The sequence below is a fragment of the Argiope bruennichi genome, chromosome X2 (genome assembly GCF_947563725.1).
Source record: "Argiope bruennichi chromosome X2, qqArgBrue1.1, whole genome shotgun sequence".
NCBI classification, from domain to species: Eukaryota; Metazoa; Arthropoda; class Arachnida; order Araneae; family Araneidae; genus Argiope; species Argiope bruennichi.
Window position 1 is genome coordinate 25,882,024 of NC_079163.1, and position 18,860 is coordinate 25,900,883.

The 18,860-nt window shown below is 26.5% G+C and overlaps 1 protein-coding gene across 4 annotated transcripts in view; it reads right to left on the reverse strand.

Annotated features, from left to right (window-relative positions):
* LOC129961017 (tubby protein homolog) overlaps positions 1 to 18,860 on the reverse strand; it is a 368,549-nt gene that overhangs the window by 227,986 nt on the left and 121,703 nt on the right. Inside the window, exon 1 of one of the 4 annotated variants that reach the window (XM_056074808.1) lies at positions 3,077 to 3,290. The exons of the other annotated variants lie outside the window; for them this stretch is intronic. Coding sequence (XP_055930783.1) covers positions 3,077 to 3,103 — 27 coding nt within the window. The 5' untranslated portion in view covers positions 3,104 to 3,290. Of the gene's footprint in view, positions 1 to 3,076; positions 3,291 to 18,860 lie in introns of those variants that run through there. 4 annotated transcript variants of the gene reach the window in all.

Sequence of the window (18,860 nt, forward strand, 5' to 3'; positions counted from 1 at the left end):
CATGGCTTAATTGTCATAGTATTAAAGTAAATCAACAGTTAAAAATTTAATTAAAAAAATCATTTGAATTTTTGTAATGCAAAGCGTCGGTCATTTGCTTAAAACTTTTCTCGCAACAGCAAATTATCAACGATAAAGTGCAACTGTAAAATGAGAGATTTAGAAACATTAAGTCATACAAGAACAAAGAAATATTGCGTAGTTTCATCTAAAAGACAAAACATTAGCGTTTACTCTGATAACGATAGAGAACAGGATTTATACAAAATTCTTGAATCGACGAAATCATCCATTCACAGTGCAGACTTTTTACAAAAGCAACAACAACCTAGAGCAATACCATTTTTAAAATACTGATTAGGCATTCAGTCTCTTTGCATGTAAGCACATGACGCTTCTAAATATTCAAAAAAAATTGCAAATACTTCGCTCTATTGTTCTATAATTTTCATGAAAATCAATAAATTTACTCCTACGAATTAATTTCCTAAGGGATATTTTTTTCTTTGTTTTCTAATAAAGCAAATATAACTCATCAATAATATTTCTACCTTTGCATTTTATTTCTTTCAAAATGGAGTCCTAATAAAATTCCTATTTCATTTAAAAAGTTTTTACAAAATTCATACGGCCTACTATCTAAAACATTCGGATTTTAAATGGATTAAATGCTATTTATTTTAAGAAATTTATCAGTGTTAAATTTATTAGTATTTATCAAAGGTATTATTTTTGTTTGCCAATGTCCGCAAGGAAATGTTTGATTTCTTACTAACTTTTAAAAATTCTTCTCTTACTGGTTAAATAAATCGAATCTCAAAATATACCTACAAACACAATAAACACTTTTTAATAAATTACAAAAAGGGTTTTAATATTGTAACGGGATCAGAAGGATTAAATTAAAATGATTTAACTCTAATTTCTAAAGTTGGCTGGCAATTGTCAATGATATATATATAAAAAAAAAAACCCTTCGACAAAAGTGGAAGGCGGTAAAGTTACATTAGTCTAATAAAACTCGAGTTACAAAATGCGCATTAATTATTTTCAAATATAAATTTTTCTAGGAAAGGTAATATTAAGAGCCAATTTAACTTCATTCCTTTTTTGTACAAAATTAAACATTTAGAAGAAACAAAATTACTTTAATACTCATTTCCTTTATTGTTCTTCCATTTTTAAAATTAAACAATATGTTTCCTTTGTAACTTAAACATTATTTTCTAAGCTTTCGCCATTTCTAGGTAAAAAGTGTTTATTTACCAGAGTATTAAAGTAAATGGCGTCTTTGACAAAAAAAAAATACTTTAGCTTGCTATTTTATCTTTAAGTACATAAAATATACTTAAAGACTATTTTGGTCAAACGCTTGATCATAGAGTGTTCTTAAAACCTTTTACTGGGAATTTTTGTTCAACTGACAGGAACTTAAGTCTTTTTCATGGACAATAATCCACTGATAACGTATTAAGAGCAAATATTTCTTAGACTAGCAGATGTTTTCGAATATTTTTTCCAAGGATCTAAAAATTTTAAGGCTTAACTTGTCTGAAGGAGGATTGGAAATTCAATAATGCCTAGACACCGATATAAGGAGGAAGCAATTATCTATTAGATAACTCCACACTGATATTTCAACCATAATATCAAATTTTTTTATATATTGAATAAGGCTGATTTATTTCATTTTGCTGGCTTATGAATTTTAATATACAAAGCAATTTTATTTAACAATTTATTTTTTTAAATGAAAATACGATATATTAGAAAAGGTGCGTGAAATCAAACTTGAATTGAAAACCAGATTCTATACTTCTTCATTTATATTTTTGAAAACAATAGTAAGCACTTCAACATTATAATTTTCTAGCATTTTATAATCTTCTCTGTTGCATCTATTTCAATTTAGTCTACGACAATTAAATTAGATGAAAAAGTATTACAAAGTCATTCATTGTAGAATAGAGTGCAAACACTTATATAAAGGAAAATAGAAATAATACAATTAAAATGAAAAAAAAAAATTCTGAGTATCCAATAATTTACGTATATTTAACATAAAAACACTTCATTAAAGATATCTCAATAAGATTTTTTCTTTACAAGATTTTTAAAAAACAGGATATTAAAATACAAAGCTTGTCAGTACTCATGAGGAATTGTTCGTTAAAAAAGTTCAAATCACACTAGTACCAGTGATTCTATTCGTACCAGTGAAAACGTTCAAATCACATTAGTACCAGTTATGAATTTACTAGTTACCCTACCAGTTAACTGGTAAATTCATAACACTTACTTCTTAATTCACAATCTTAATATATTTCAACAGGTACTTCTGTTCCTCTAGATTTTTTGATTTTTTCAATAAATTGATTTTCTTGATCTAACTGTATTTTTCATAATGTATTATATGTAGTGTTTTTTTTATTGTACATCCTGGTACTGTTTGATCTATTTTAGATGGTCTGTAGCAAACATCAGAGATCTCTTTATCATTTTAATATCATTTTGTTTTACTCATAAGCAAATAATTGTTAATTTAAACAATAATTAAGATAGAAAGTATACTATACCCTATGTTTTAACTTAATAAGAGTTTTTTAAATTTTTTATTTCAGTTCTCATTGACTTTTCAATGAAAAATTTATTTTTAAAACTAACAAACTAAAATTTATTTTTAAAACTAAACTAATTTTAACATATCTCTGATGAATCTATGTTTTGTTAAAGTGTTTTCTAACTTCTTCCTTTCTAATTTACTTTAAAAAAGAACGATTAAATCATGAGTTGATTATTAATTTCATCTAAAGCAGAGGTTTGAATTTTTTTATATAGATAACATAATTTTTTTATTATTACGAACTATTTTAGATAAAATTTCCTTTGTTAATATTACTTTGAAGTGTATTTCAACTTATCAGTTTTTCAAAAACTCTCCAAAAACACAAGTTAAATTTAAAAAATAATACGGAAATTGTAATGAAATACGTCATTAAGAATTTTTCAACAATTTCAAGTAACTCAGAATTTTTCATTCACAACTGGTAAATACTCATTAAAAAGTTTTACTTACCATCATAATAAGCATTAAGGGCATCATCCTTAATTTTTTAAGGATTTGCACGAGTTCCTGTTTCAGAAAACTATTTTGCAAGTTGAAGAAAGTCGAGATGGAAGCGGAAAACAAATCAAATGGAGAAAAACTTTATCGCACTTCTTCGGAAGCACGTGCTGAAGGGACGAGTTTCGGAAGATGGGGAGAAAGGATGCTTTCGCTGACGGAGCACCGAGAGCAACTGATCACAAGAAGCAAAGGGAGAGAAAATTACACAGAGCGCACAGGAGTTGTTATCGACAGAAGTTTGGACGCGCAAGCGCAACCCAACAAAGCTCTCAAAATGTACCACACATAATTTTTCGGAAAACTGCTTTCCTGCTGTTCAAAACTATGCTGCCTTTCTTTATTTTTGTTCATATTCTTTACTTTTTTTGTTAAATCTAAAGTTTCAGCTTCAAATTCTGTCTACCTCTTTCTTGTTGACACATCCACAAAGTTTGAAAATTTAGATGGAAAGGAGATAGAACGTTTGCTGTTTGCTATTACAATAAAACTGAATGTTATATTTTAGGAGTATGACAGTAAAAGATGATATAAAAATGATCGTTAAAACAGTTTATGCTCTCTATCGATCTGAACGTTTGCCAGCATTGGTTTGGCAGAAGAATATTAACCCATATATTTTGTTTAAAATCAACAATTTTCTTACTTATTGTTTGTAATAATCGGATGAGGGAAAAGCAGAACAATGCTCGAAATCAGAAGAGTATATCTACAAATTACTTGAAATAATACATCAGCAGCAGTGAGCATTGTTATTAACCATATGCTGATTATAAGCCATGTTCCAATTAGGATTTTTTATGTTATTTACGCCAAATTTGTTCTATCAACAAGTATATTTTATAAGGTAATAATATAATCTTGTATCATTATTAACAGTAAATTTATTTCCTTATAAAGTAGTTTTTAAAAATGAATTTTTGGGCGTTTTACCTTTTAGGTTTATGGTAAATCTCCATGAATTTGCTAAGTGACAAAAGTAGAGATTATTTTCAATTTATCAATAAGAATCAATAAATAATGCAAATTTATTAGATTAGACACTGAAAGCTATATATACTATTTGCATGTGGTTTCTAAGATCTGGAGAAATTACAATTAATATAATAAGAAGGATTAGCTTATATGAATTTAAGCAAGTATTAAATTTAAGTTTGTCCAAAGTTTTCGGATATTAGAATAAAAGATGCAACGCAACGTAATAAGATCGCTGTCACAACTAAAAAATTAGTTTTTGATTTAAACCTACAATGATGAAGACTTAAATGTTACTTACGTAGTTTATTAATGGTGTCATAAATCTACATACTATTCTTCTTTCTAAAGCGCACAATACATCGTTATTCTACATTTGCTTCTTTTTCTTCTGGGTTATTTACTGTGGTATTATGTGAAAACCTTTCCTTTTTTATTTGTGGTAATACTCATCTTAAAGCATGACGGATAAATGCTAAAATCCATAATGCACTTTTTACCAAACATGTTTCTAATTTATTCCAATTGTTATTTGTCTTTCAACATAATACATTCCTATATAAAGAATAAAAATGAAAAAGGATAGACATTTACTACTTCTTGTATACAAACAAAATAACCCAAAAGGAAAATTTTACAAAAAAATAAAATTTAAAAAAATCGCTACCTTAAATTATATCTTTACAGTAATACCCCATTAAAACTGATGAAATAAACCTTCTGATAGAAAAAAATATGTTTTTTATGCTAGTATGAAATAAAATACAGAATATATGTTATAGATTTAGAAATTAATCTTCAGAACAGCCTTTTCTTCTTGAAATTTTAGCATTTTTATAACATGCAACAGTTTTCCCTTTTTCACAGAAAAGAAAAATCTATATCATTCAAATTCGATGATGATCATATGTATTTTAATATCTCAAAACCCTCTGAAAAGATATGAGATTAATATATTATATAATGTAGTGTTATCTGTCCGTTCTACATATATCAGTTAAGAGCAATAAATGCATGCCCTAATGGTTGAGTCTTTTTTTATTAAAAATTTTATTTAAAATTATTTTATTTTTAAATGAGTTATTTTTTAAGTTAAAAACTTCATTTTTATCAAACATCTTCATTAAACTTCGAAAATATCTTTATTATATATTACTTACATATATGCATGCATTAAATGATCTGAACTTTTATGTTCCTATTAGAAATTTCCTCAAAACATATCTTATTTCTTCTACTATAATTATATTATTTTACAAGTTATCTATTTGCAAAATATTTCTTAAGAATTCTTTTCCCTTTCATAGGTTAAATTGCATCATTATCATCATTATTAAACCATTGTGTTATGAATGAGATATTTATGAACTAATTAATCATCTGAGCATTTGTGTCAAAGCTTTTTTGGACATGGAGAAAAAACTCTTGTTTCATAAACTTTCCAAACGCCCAAGGCTCCAATGTATTATTCATTATTTGTCAATGGAACGGCAGCTTTATTAAGAAATTATTCATTTTTTTATGATAATTTTGAAAGAATGATAAAACCACCCTTAAAAAACAACGCGTTATCATTAATAGCTCTTTAACTCCATTCACTTCTTAAAAGAAGCTTAAAGAAAAATGAGAACGCAAAATGCTTTGCTTTCTTAATTCAATGCAATTTAATAGTTTAAAATATTTCCTTAAAAGAAATGCGATTAAAGATGTGTATTAAAAAGAATCTCCGCGAATAATAATTATGAGAGGGTGTTTGTGCTGTACAGGCCTGACCGTTTGATCTATTTTCAAACTTGGCACAAACATAATTTGAAGGGTGTAAATGTGCATTTCTGAGAGACTTTCAAAAAACTTTTAATTTAATTAATTGAAAATTAAGCGAAAATTCTGTGATTTTCCTTAATAACTTCCGAAAATATCATCATCTTAAAATACAAAAAAAAAATTTCATTGCTAACAAATGTTTTTGCCATTTAATATTTTTGTTATCATAATAAGCTGTAAAAGAGTATTTTAAATTAGTTTGCAATAAAAAATGAAATTCAAATCGTTTTCATTGTGACAACTAATATTTCATCTAGGATTTTTTTCCATTGCAAATGGATGGTCTAAATACGAAGGCAGATGATCAAAATACGAAGATTCGGCTTATTTTTCTATGTCAAGATATTATAGTAGTTGCAAAAAAGTTTTGACTTCAGAATCAAACAATAACAAAAAAATTTTTTTAAAGTGCTTCCGTTTTTTAACATCATTGTTCTTTTCTATGATATGATTGGATGTATTGATGAAATATGAGAAATACATAGCACAATAAACAGTATGGTATAAAGTTTTTAAAATAGTATTTCTTAGTAGTCTTCCAACATTTGAAATTCAAAAATATTTTTCTGAGAAAGTCACTTAGACCAAGTACCACAAATTATTTAACTGAAGTTTTCAACAGTCATTAATATCGGTGAACAACTGGTGCCCTAAGGCGGCTAGATTACAATATAAAAGCTTTAATGTATCTTTAAAATCCGGAAATGAAAAAATATGCCTAAAACGACGAAATTCAAGGAAATTTGCTAAATATATATAATTCTATGTGAATCACTGAATTATATAAATTTTTATCTTAGCATTATTAAACGCAAGGAGGCATTTGTGCATGAATTATAATATTAAATACACTAAAATCATTATTGCCATATATTTTAAAATGTTAGTTTATTTTATGTCTCTTCCATTAAACGTTTGTTACTAATTTCATACTCGATGATAAAAGCTTAAATCAAATATCTAAGATTTCCAGAAGAAAAGCTTAGCTCCATGTTTGCATTCCAGAAGTTCGAAGATTGCTATTTACTTAAATATATTGCGACTTTCGAGAATAGCTGAAATTCTCAAGCAAACTTATTCCCACTTCAGTGAAAGGAAGTTTACTTACTGTCTATCTGAGCAAGATAGAAGAAAAAACGATTTATTTGCCTAAGCGGAACGTATTTTATGCAACTGTTTGCTCTTGAAGTTTCTGCAATGCTTGTGCGATGATCCCAATATTTAATAGAATAACTCCATAAGTGTGAATAACTATTTTCCGATTTAAAACGTTAAAAATTCGAAGAAAATATTTTGCTCTACATGAACTAGAATTAATCTTTGCTCTTGTGAAAGAATTTACTTTAAGAAATTTTCTTTCATTCGTTTGTAAACAACATTTAAGCAAATATAATGATGTTATTTCAGAAATGATTGGTGGAATTAAAGATGAGCGGTATAAGTTTTCATTTAAGTGATCATGGGCATACTTATTCCCTTTTTTTATAAATTGCTCAAAGTAGATCATAAGTTGCTTTACAGAAAGATTTTTATAGTTTTTTTTTATTTTGATAAAGTTGAATAGTAACACCTAATCAATACACAATTTAAGAGATGTATTTTGTTAGATCACAAGGTAGATATTATAAATATACTCCATTACTTGATTTTATTATTATATAAAGAAACGAATGTTTTATCTTAACATCTCTCAAATTTTATTGAAAGGAAAATGGCAGAAAAATATGCAAACCTATTAAACTTCTCTATGAATAATAAAAGGCTGCGGTGGCCTAATGGTAAGGTCTTGACTTGTGAGCCGTAGGGTTTCAGGTTCGAGACCCGATTCCACCGAAGAACCGTCGTGTAAGGTGGTCTGTTGCGCGTTAAATCCGTCATGCCAAACGTCCTCCCGCTGTTGTGGTGTGGAGAGGAGAGTGCCAGCTCAGGTGTCGTCCTCGTCATCTGACCGCGGTTCAAAACTACGAGGTCCGTCCCAAAATAGCCCTAGTGTTGCTTTATAACGGGACGTTAATATAACTAAACTAAACTACGAATAATAAAAATAAATATGCTTATCTGTTCGCGATTTATAGGATTTAAACTATTAACTTTGGCACAACAGTAACTTAGAGGATGGAAATGTGCACATTGGATTCATTTTTCTCTTCTTTCAAAAGATTCTTATGCATATGATTTATTTAAAAGTTAATCAAACATTTGACAATTAAAAAAAATACCCAAAAATGTTTTTTTCAATTATCTTTAACTTAAAAGAAAACCGTCTCTACAATTATAAGAATTATGGCGTCATTTTTTTTTATTTAAATTTTTAAAAATTCTTTTTCGTCAGTTCTTTGCATTTATAAAGTTGAAGTCAAACTGAAAAAAGTTATTTAATTTTAAATTGTGATTAAACAATTTTCCTATTTCAAAAATTTTGAATTTTTGTTTACTGAAAAGTTCTGAAAACAAATATTAACAAATTCTCAATTTTCGCATACTAATTTAAAAATTGATTATTTAATTGACACCATTTTAATTACTATGATATTTTGTCTATAGTTTTGAATTTTTTTTTTTTTAAATTCTAATTCGTAACAATTCCTTTCTTTTGCAATAAAACATATTTCATTTGCATTGTTTGCAGATTTTTTTGAGTCATAATTTGTATTCAAATCTCAAATTTTTCTTGATTCGGAATTAATTTCTTTCAATATATTTACTTTTTAGCTACAAACATAAATCAATATCTACTACAAGAACAATCTTTTCCAAGCTGAGATTATATTATTCATCCACGCGTTATGATTGTTTAGATTTGTATTCTATAATTAATCGAATGATATATATTTATCGTAGTTTATGTCAGAATTGTGCTTAATAAATGCATAGAATTTTGCATACTATTTAGAGTAAATCTGCCTGACACTTTTGAATACACCTGAAATAATGAAATTTAAAAAATTTAAGAAATTCTAAAATTTAATTCAAATTCTAATACATATCATGTCTATCATTTTTGTTATTTTCAAATTTTCTAGTATTTGTTCAGCAATCAATGCTTTCAGCACACCAAAAATTAAATCATTAGTGAATTTTAAAGTTGGCTAGTTTTTCTATAAAAATACTATTCGATTAATTATTTAATAAACTACTGTCTTTTAAAGTTATTGGTTAAGAATTTCTTATTTATTTGAATATACTATATATAGTATTAATATTGTATATTTAATAATTATAGAAACGTGTTTCTATATGGCCCTTATAAATTCAGTTCTTAAGAAGCTCAACATTATTTCTGCATTAAGAAAATGACTTTTCTTGAATATTCCCACGGAGGCAATCGCTAACCGGAAAGGAATACGAAACGGAAATGTTTTCTTTCTTACTTTCGTTCTCTGACCAACACTGGTTCCGGGGGAAAAAGTAATTATGAACTTGTATTTTCACAGGTGGTAAATGGCTTTGAAAGCAATGAAACAATTCCCAAGTTTCTACAATACAAAACTAGAGTTGAAAGAGTTACAATTTTCATATCATATAACTTTAAGTAAACTAACGTCTTTATTTGGTATATTTCTTTGGAAATGTCGATATTCTTTTTTTTTTTAAATTTCGTTTCATTGGATAGAGAATATTTTCTAGACTCCAAATATGTTTGAATTTTTTCAGCAACTTAACGATGTTGTGAAAGTTGATTTCATCCAATGTTTTATTTGAGATTAACGCTTTAAACCAATATTTTATTTGAGCGTAACACTTTAAACCAATGTTTTATTAACACAACGCTTATATATTAACGTTAAACGCTTATAACCAATTATTCCTCTTCTTAATTTTGAAATGCATTTCCTGTAACTAGAAAATTTTACATGTTTAGTATGCATGCACATTTCAGTTACTAAGTTCTAGTTACTTGAATTTGCTTTTACGAATTACACGTTTGCACAAACTCAAGGCAAAAGATATACTATTTTTTAGGAAAGGAAATGTAGTTAGGAAATGTATATAAATTTTAAAAAAATGCATATTTTTATCTTCAGTCTAGGTTTGAAAACTTTACAACCAAATTAATTTATAGCAGAATCCAGAATAATTTTATAGATAAGAATTTTGAATGAATTCTCACAGAACATACATTAGTTAACAATGAAAACGCACCATTTATGATTTTTATCAATATGTCATTACAAATTCAAAGTTCGAAAATAATACTATAACATTATACAAACTGTTCTTAAAAAATCACAAGAACAAATACATTCAAACAGCATTTCGTATAATTTTTATGAAACAAACAATAACGAATTTCCTGATTATACACGTTTCGTAATGCATTTTATTCGGTTTGTGCTGAAAACTATCCCTAAAATGTCATTTGCATTTTAATTAACAATGCTTATACGTTACTAAACAACATCAACATGAAAACGAACTTTTTTCTCTTATTTTATTTAGTTTGTTTTAGGAATTTCTCTAGGCATATTCATTGTAAAAACAATACTAATAGTCTTACTTAAAGAAGATTTCAAGAAAGAATTCAAAAGGAAAATAATTATTATTTGGAAAATTAATAACATTGCAAGATAATTAAAACTTGGCTTTCAAAATTTAATTAACAGTATCAAATATAAATGTATTCTTACAATAACGTGCTAATGAACACATTCATAATTAAGAATTGTCTTCTGCAAGTCATAAAAGTATTATCGTTATTTTCCTGAGATTACCATTTCAGTGTTTCATAATTTGTAATGATTTAACTTTTATTCAAATAAAAGAGAAAAATTTGTTATTGCCTAAATGGAAACCTCTGAAAATTATCAAAAGATTGTTGAGGGCATTTCTTCATTTTATAATTTACAAGAAATGGAATTTAAATTAATTTTTGGGTGAATTTAGACGACTTTTCTCCACAATCGTGATAATCAGATTATTTAGAAATTCGATATTTCCTGGAAAGAAGTTACTGGAGCAAATTTTTCATATTTATTTAACGATCTGTTTTAAAATGCTTTGATTAAACTGTTTTAAACTATTTGCATTTAAGTAATTTTACAGAAAAAAAGTATTTTCAATTTTGTCGATTATTTTATTGTTAATGTAATTTAATAAAAAAGTATTAAAAAGCATTTTTTTTATTGTTTCCTATGACTCAAAATAATTCAAAATTGTTCCAAGTCAAATAATTTAAGTGAATATTTACTAAGTGAATATTTTATAAATATTTTAATTTAATGGGCATCTCCCGATGACAAAGAGATGATTATATTAATAGTTAATAGAAAATAATAAGCTTCTTTTAAATATTTTTGGGAGAAACCATATAAAAGGAAGGTTTCTTTTAACTATATGAAATTTTTTTCATTGCTGAATGACAAATTCATTGGCTGAGTATGATGTATAGCTGCATCCGAAAAATATGACTATATTTATAGTCAAAACATTACTTTTCTTGTAATAAAAATAACTATATTGTCATATATCTTTATAATTTTTTTTTTACATCTGATCATTTTTCTCTCAACGAAATAGGTCATCTCCGATCTATTTTAAGTAAATTTCAGTACATTGATGGGAGCTGACCTAAAAATAAATTCTTACAAGAAGTATTTGATGTATAAGCTTTAAAATATTCGCATGTAGCTTGTTTTATGATGAGCATAGGTATAACTAACTTTTTCAGTCTATGAAGGAAACTTCTTGGAATCTAACTAAATGAAATTGCTGTTCCATATTTTCTTATTCCTTCTGAAATCCAGAATGTTTTCTACTTATTTATTTCTAAATCAAGTAACCTCTTCGTAAAACTAAAAAAAATAGTTTCAACTTGTTTTGGTTTATAATGAGAGAAAGGAATGGATTTTAAAATGTTTGACGTGTTGCATGACATTTTAAATTCTATGATTTGAGGATTGACTTTTCCTCTTTGTAAAATAAGCTTCATTTTAATGTTTTCAATTTAAAGTTTTATTCTTTTGACATTAAAGAAATAATATCTTAAATAGATTAAGTAAAAATGGGTTTAAAAACTACATTTTTGTTGATAGAAAATATAAATATTTTATTTAAATTACTACTTTTTAGCCTCTACTTTTACGACTTTTTGGCTTTTAAATTATTCCTTTTTATGAAAATAGTGCTTTTTCAGTTACATTACCTATTAGCACTTCTGGTATGGAAATAAATAATTATTTATGTGAAACAATTAAGTATTAAAAATACATTTTCGGAGCTTTATTATTCTGAATATTTGGATTTTAATTCAACCCAAATGTTTATTGTCATGCACAATTTCGGAGATACAGCAAATAGAGTGACTAAAAGCCAATTACAAGATACCATCTTTGCCAGTAAGAAACGAATCATTAACTAGGAGCATATAAAAACAATTGACTTAATATTCTAATGAACTTCCGTCTGGTCTTCTATATGGCTGAATTAGTTCGATTTCTTTTCCGTATCTTTTAGCACTGGAGAAGGTATTTAAGCAAGTAAAGTAAAATGTAAATAATATATGAAATTGGCGACATGTGCTATTCGAGTTTAAAACTTTCGAAAAAAATACTAGGATTTTCTCCAGAGAATCAAATAACAATTGTTTTAATTTAAGCAACTATCTCATTTTTCACTCAGTACTGGTAATTAGTAATATGCAGTTTTCTTTACTGTAAATTACTAAAAATCGAAATTTACCAGTTATTTAGGGTCTGAGTATATCGAATTACTTCCAAATTTAGCGAGAATGTATTTACGTTGTTTTTGTGAGTATCATTTAATAAAACAATATCTACAAAAATAATAGCCGAATACTCGAAATTTATTTGATTTTCAATTACATTCAGTTTCTTTTTCAGTTTAACTTATATTTTCTATGTTCAGTAATATTTGATATTTTTGCTTTTTTTTTTTTGGAGTAAGTCACATCTTAAAAGGATGACTCTGAATGAATTTTAATATCAGTATTCTTAAGTATGTACATATAATAAATTAATTTATTCACGCTTTTAAAATGCTTTGACTGTTGCTTAATTTTTAAAAATAAAATCATTTATACTTCTACAAAAAACTCATATAATCCATTTATACTCTTACTCATATTTATAAGTCACGGAAGCCTTCAGGTTTTACCCATAACTCACAAATTTTAATTATTCTAACTTTGATCTGCATCGCCCGTCAGCACAAAAAATCTCCTCAAAGCCGCTGACCCAGTAATTTTTTTAGTTTCAATTTCAAAATGAAATGCATTTCCAGTTCTAGTTCACAAAAGCTGTAAATGCTTTAAGGTGTACGTACACACTAGAAGATTTTTTTTTAAATTTTAACTTTAAAAATCCAGTTTTTTTACAATAGGTCATTAATATATGTTCAAACTTATTTCAGTGAGAAAAAACCATATTACAGTAATTATTAACTACTTAAATAATATTTAATGAGCTAATTAGCATATTTTTTGAAACATGATATCTTAAATTCTAATTTGTACAGACACACAATTCTAGTTGGAATTTAAGCCTAATATTAGTCTTCGTGTTGTCTGCCTCAATCAAGTTATAAAAATGTATAGTTTTTTTTTAACAATTTTTTCATTAACAACGAATAGAAACAGCGAGATTTTTTCTGTAATTTTAACTTTTAAATAGCTCTCAAAAATGTATTTCTATAAATATAACTTTGATTGAGGCACAAAACATCCGCTATTTCATAAAGATTATTTTGATATATAAATAATTGTATTTGGTTAATTTTTTGTTGAGTTATGATTGTTTGAATGAAGCAACATAGAGTAAAAATATCATTCTTCATAAAATGAGTTTTAAAAAAATGCGTAACTAGAGTTTTTAATGAATGCACCTCAAGAAAAATAATTTTAACTCCAGAAATATTTCGAATATTGACAACATCTTGGTATCGTTTGAAAGCTAAAGGATCAGAGAACATTATTAAGCAATAAAAAAAATATTCGATATTTTGAACGATTTTCGAAGTTACAAGTGTGTACATACACCTTAATGCTGCACCTAAGCTTTCTTTCTTTGCAATTTTTTTGTTTGGTGGTGAACATATGTAATATATCTCCTTAGAAGCGATGATAATACGTATCCACCATAAAATATCATCTGAAGATAATAAATTATTATTTTTATCTATTTCTAATAGTATTTCCCGGTAATGATTAGCTGATCTTTGGATTTAAACGACTGTCTACCTCTTGTAAAATATGTATTCTATACAACAGAACATTTATTTATATTGTAGCACGGAGGAATTATTGATCATAGCTTGAGAATGGATATAGATGCCAATACACAATGACAATTTTTGAAAACAACGCATTTATCTACTTTCATTCTGCATAGTTGTTGAATACATTTTTCTCTTATATTGATTTTTATTTTCCATGTCCTTTCAAACTGCAATGTATAATCAGCGGAATTAATATTTTAATATGACATCTATAACACGCCGCTGTATTTCCTTGAGATTTCACAACTATTTGAAAACACATGTTTTATAGAAAGTATATCAATTTATTTAAATGTGATGCTAGTTTAAGAAGAAAACAGTTTATAACTTATCAAATGCATATTATCCAATAAAAACCTGCAAAAAGTTGTTGAATGTTTGAAAAGTATTAATTCTGGATAGCTTATGAACCTTACATTTTTTAAAAGATTTTTCATATTATTTGATAATGGGTTTTTAATTCAAATGTTTAAAATTCACAAAAATTAGCAAATATGCATCTGCTCATTGAATTTAAAATATTTCATAATTTTTACTGACAAATTCTAACTCAGTTTTCCCGCCTTATTGCTTCAACAAGAAACAATATTTATGTTGGTTTATGTTTCTTCATTGAATCATCAAAACTTAGTATTCCTTCGAAATGCTTATAATAATCTTGTAACAGGAGTATTTGCATTTCTCTTGTTTTCACAGACTTATAATTGATTTTGAATAATTTAATATATGAGTAACAAAATAACTTGCTTACAACATCTTTGACTAAAAAGAATACTTTGCTTTTAAGTAATTAATTTTAGTTAATAAATTAAATTAAAAATTAGTTTTCTTAAAAATCTGACATTTATTTATATAAATTTATACAACTTTTGTAGGAAAAAAAACACATAAAAATGGCGCAACGTAAGTTTAAAGATGAAAATAAATGACTTTAATGTTTACATTTTTATCTCAAACTTTAGATAGGTCAGAAATCATCTTAATGGTTTTCAAATGAGGAATTTTTCAGTGTCAGTCTAGAAAGAAACACATTACATTTCACACAGGCGATTAATAATTTAGTTCAACATACTTTCTTTTCCGTCAATTTTTTCCCTTCTTATTGAATCATTGCTCATTTGCATGAGACGAATATTTTTATGAGTTGTCGGCATTTTTTCACATAATGGGTGGAATATTTATCATTTATGTGTTTAAAATAATGCTAGGATAATTTAAAAGAGTGGTTTTTAAACCACATTATGAGTAATCTAATATTTTACCCAACACAGTGGAAAATTCCATGACAGATGATGTTGTTGGAGGAAGAAAAAAAAATTCATCCTAAAACTAAGCTTTTAAGATTCAGAAATGAACGTGAGAAGCTAAAAAATATAACAGTTACGTTTGAACAAACTTAAAAGTATGAAGAGGTATTTACTAGAAGAAAAAAATGAGTTTTTAATTACAATGGGATTCCATTTGTAATACGACATTTATTCTTAATTTCATAACTTCTTGACTCTAAATGCTATTATTATATTTAAGTAATGAGATTGGTAACTGTTTTTATCATCTTCAAATTAAACTATTTATTATATTTAGATATGAATCGGTATTAATTCTTTAAATAAATTCATGTATTAAGTACTTAATTTTTCTTGGGAAAAAAAAGCATAGAAATCATTATCAAAACATCGGAAGTTTATTATTTTTCCAGAAATTTTCTTATTAAAATTCATTGTTATTCTACAGTATTTATATATTGTTTATTATAGTATTGTTATATTATAGTATAAAGATCACTATCAAACCAATAGAATTTTATTATTTTTACAGAAAATTTTAAATAAAATCCATTCTTATATTACATAATTTATAGATTGCACATTATTGTTATATTATAGTATAAAAATCACTATCAAGCCAATGGAAGTTTATTATTATTCCTGAAAATATTTTATGAAATTTAGTGTTATATTACAGTATTTATATATTTTATATTAGACTATTATTATATTTTAGTATTTATTTCATAATCTTCTGTATTATAACTAACTTAAAGAATGTTCCTATGTTTGAAATAGAAATCATAACGAGAATATTTTTTGGGTATTCCACCGAGATAACAAGTTTGGGGGTTATTCTTTATGTATATGATAAATGATATTATGATGAATTTCTTTCCTTACCTTTCTATTTATATTCTAGGTGACACTTTCACGTATCTGGTTGAATAAATGAAGTTTATGTAACCAGAAAAGAAAATCCAAAAGATAATATTATTTGAATTTTTTTTACACATGACAATTCTATTGGATTTTCTTTAAATATAACAAATGACAGCAAAACAAATTTGAAATAACATTGCATTTAATGTGTTACACTTCTTTAAAATCTAAGAATGCGTTTCAGTTTTTGTTTGCAATCTCAAGCAGGGAAAAGGGTTCGTCGCTTTAGGGCAGAAAATTTTTCTTATTACTTTATTCCCGTTACTTTTGTTAACAATTCTTACTGTCTCATTCCCATTTCTTTTGTTAACTTTTTGTTTTGTTACTTCATTCCCGTTACTTTTTGCTAATTTTCTTATTGCTTCATACCCATTACTTTTGCTGACAATAGTACAAAATACAATACAAAGAAGAATTCTATGGTATGTTTCGCATTAAAAAGGAGACTTTAAGTAGAAGCTTTTCAAGTACTTTATTCTTATTGAAGTTTTTTATAAAATATTAACGGAAATCGAGTATTTTATTTAAATAATAGATATGGTAAAAATTACTGTAAATGATAATGCTTTACAATAAATATTATCCATTGATTGAATGAAATCCTCCTATTCGATCACTTATATTTTCTAGTTTGCTTAGGTTCCTTATCACGTAATAAAATTCGATATTCACTAATTCCTTTCATTTTTTTCCAAAATTTATCAATGACTTAATAAACCCAATTTAATTGTCTTTTTAATTGTGTACTTAAATAATTTGAATAATATATTTTATTTAAATAATAGATATGGTAAAAATTACTGTAAATGATAATGCTTTAAAATAAATATTATCCATTGATCAAAAACGAAATCCAACTAACCCCTAATCGATTATTTATATTCTCTAGTTTGCTTAGGTTTCTCACCACTTAACAAAATTTGATATTCATTAATTCCTTTCATTTAAAAAAATATTATTAAAAAGTTCACACACCCAATTTAGTTGTCTTCTTAAGTATGGAATCAAATAATCTGAATAATATGCAACATTCAAGTAAGATTTAAAATGTTGCTACATTAATTAGATTAAAAATATAATTTTAAAATTACCGCCAGACAATTCCAAGTGAAAAATAAGTGCTACGTACACTATATATTTGAACTAATACGATTAGTAAAAACCGAGTCATTCATTTTTCACCACGGTTAAATTATGCTTTGAAATCATAATTTTAAGGAAGAAAATTTAAAAATTGTACGCCGTAAAAATTATATTTCAACAGTTTGATTGCAAATTAGATATACATTTAGGTTTCACTGTAACACCGAAATTGAAATTAGCATATCGCTTATAGTGTAAGCTTTACAGTAGATAGAAGCTAGAGCCATTTGCTCATTCCTGTTTCTCAGTACAGAAAATCATGATCTCAACTTCGATTATACAGAATAGATTATGGAGCATAAACATTTTTTAAGATATCCCATAAATATTTTTAAGAAACATTTAAATCAGTTATTTTAATTTGAGATAATTCATTAAAATTTACTGAAATATTATTCTAAATTTGATTTATTTCGTTTTTCAATATCTAAATCATCGTTTAATTGCTTATATCAACTATGGATCGTGAAGTCAGATAGAATTGCAGAGAAAAAATACAGAAGTTGCGTATGTTTTTATGGAAATTCTTTTGTAATAACCCGATATTTATATGCAAGAATAATTCAATGAATAATCATTTTATTTTGAAACATTTCATCAAAATTTACTGACTAATTATTTTAAATTTAATTACGTTTTATCTATCGATATTTTATACACCAGCTGCTTACTTATTTTAATTATTTCGGTAGTTCAATCACATATTTTGGAACAAAAATCGGGTAACTATAAATTTTCTCTTAAAAACGGAAAAAAAAAAATGATTTTTTCTATTTTTTTCCGAATGGAAAAAGTTTAAGACAAGTTGGTGTGGCCGGTCTTTACGACAGAAAAAACAAAGAAGTTTTTCTTATAGAATTCTAGAACGGCGCTGTGATCTATACGCCTATCAACCAAAGAGTCACAAATTTCTCTGATGGCTATAACAAATAACCCGATCGTTTTTCTTCTCTTTTCCAACACAATCTTCGATCAACCACTCTTTTCGGAACCTCGTTTCAATCAAGGGACAGTAGGTTTATCTCACACTTTACAGGATCAGACTATTTTTATATGCCACGATCCATTGTCCTCTTTAGCCTACAATCTTAATTGAATTCCTACTTTCTACATTCGACTACTTTGATGGAGAAAGACTCCTTTCGGCGCTGAACATTACTTGAGACGAGATCCTTACTCGTGTGGAATCGAATACTTTAAATCAATTCGACTTAGTGTTAGTTGGTCTTTCGGATCTACGGTTCGTAGTTTTAAAGATTTTCCATTAAACAGAAAAGTAATTCAGTAGTCAGAATGATCACAGACACTGGCGAGCGAACCGAACTATATATTAGGTTCAAAATTAGAAAATA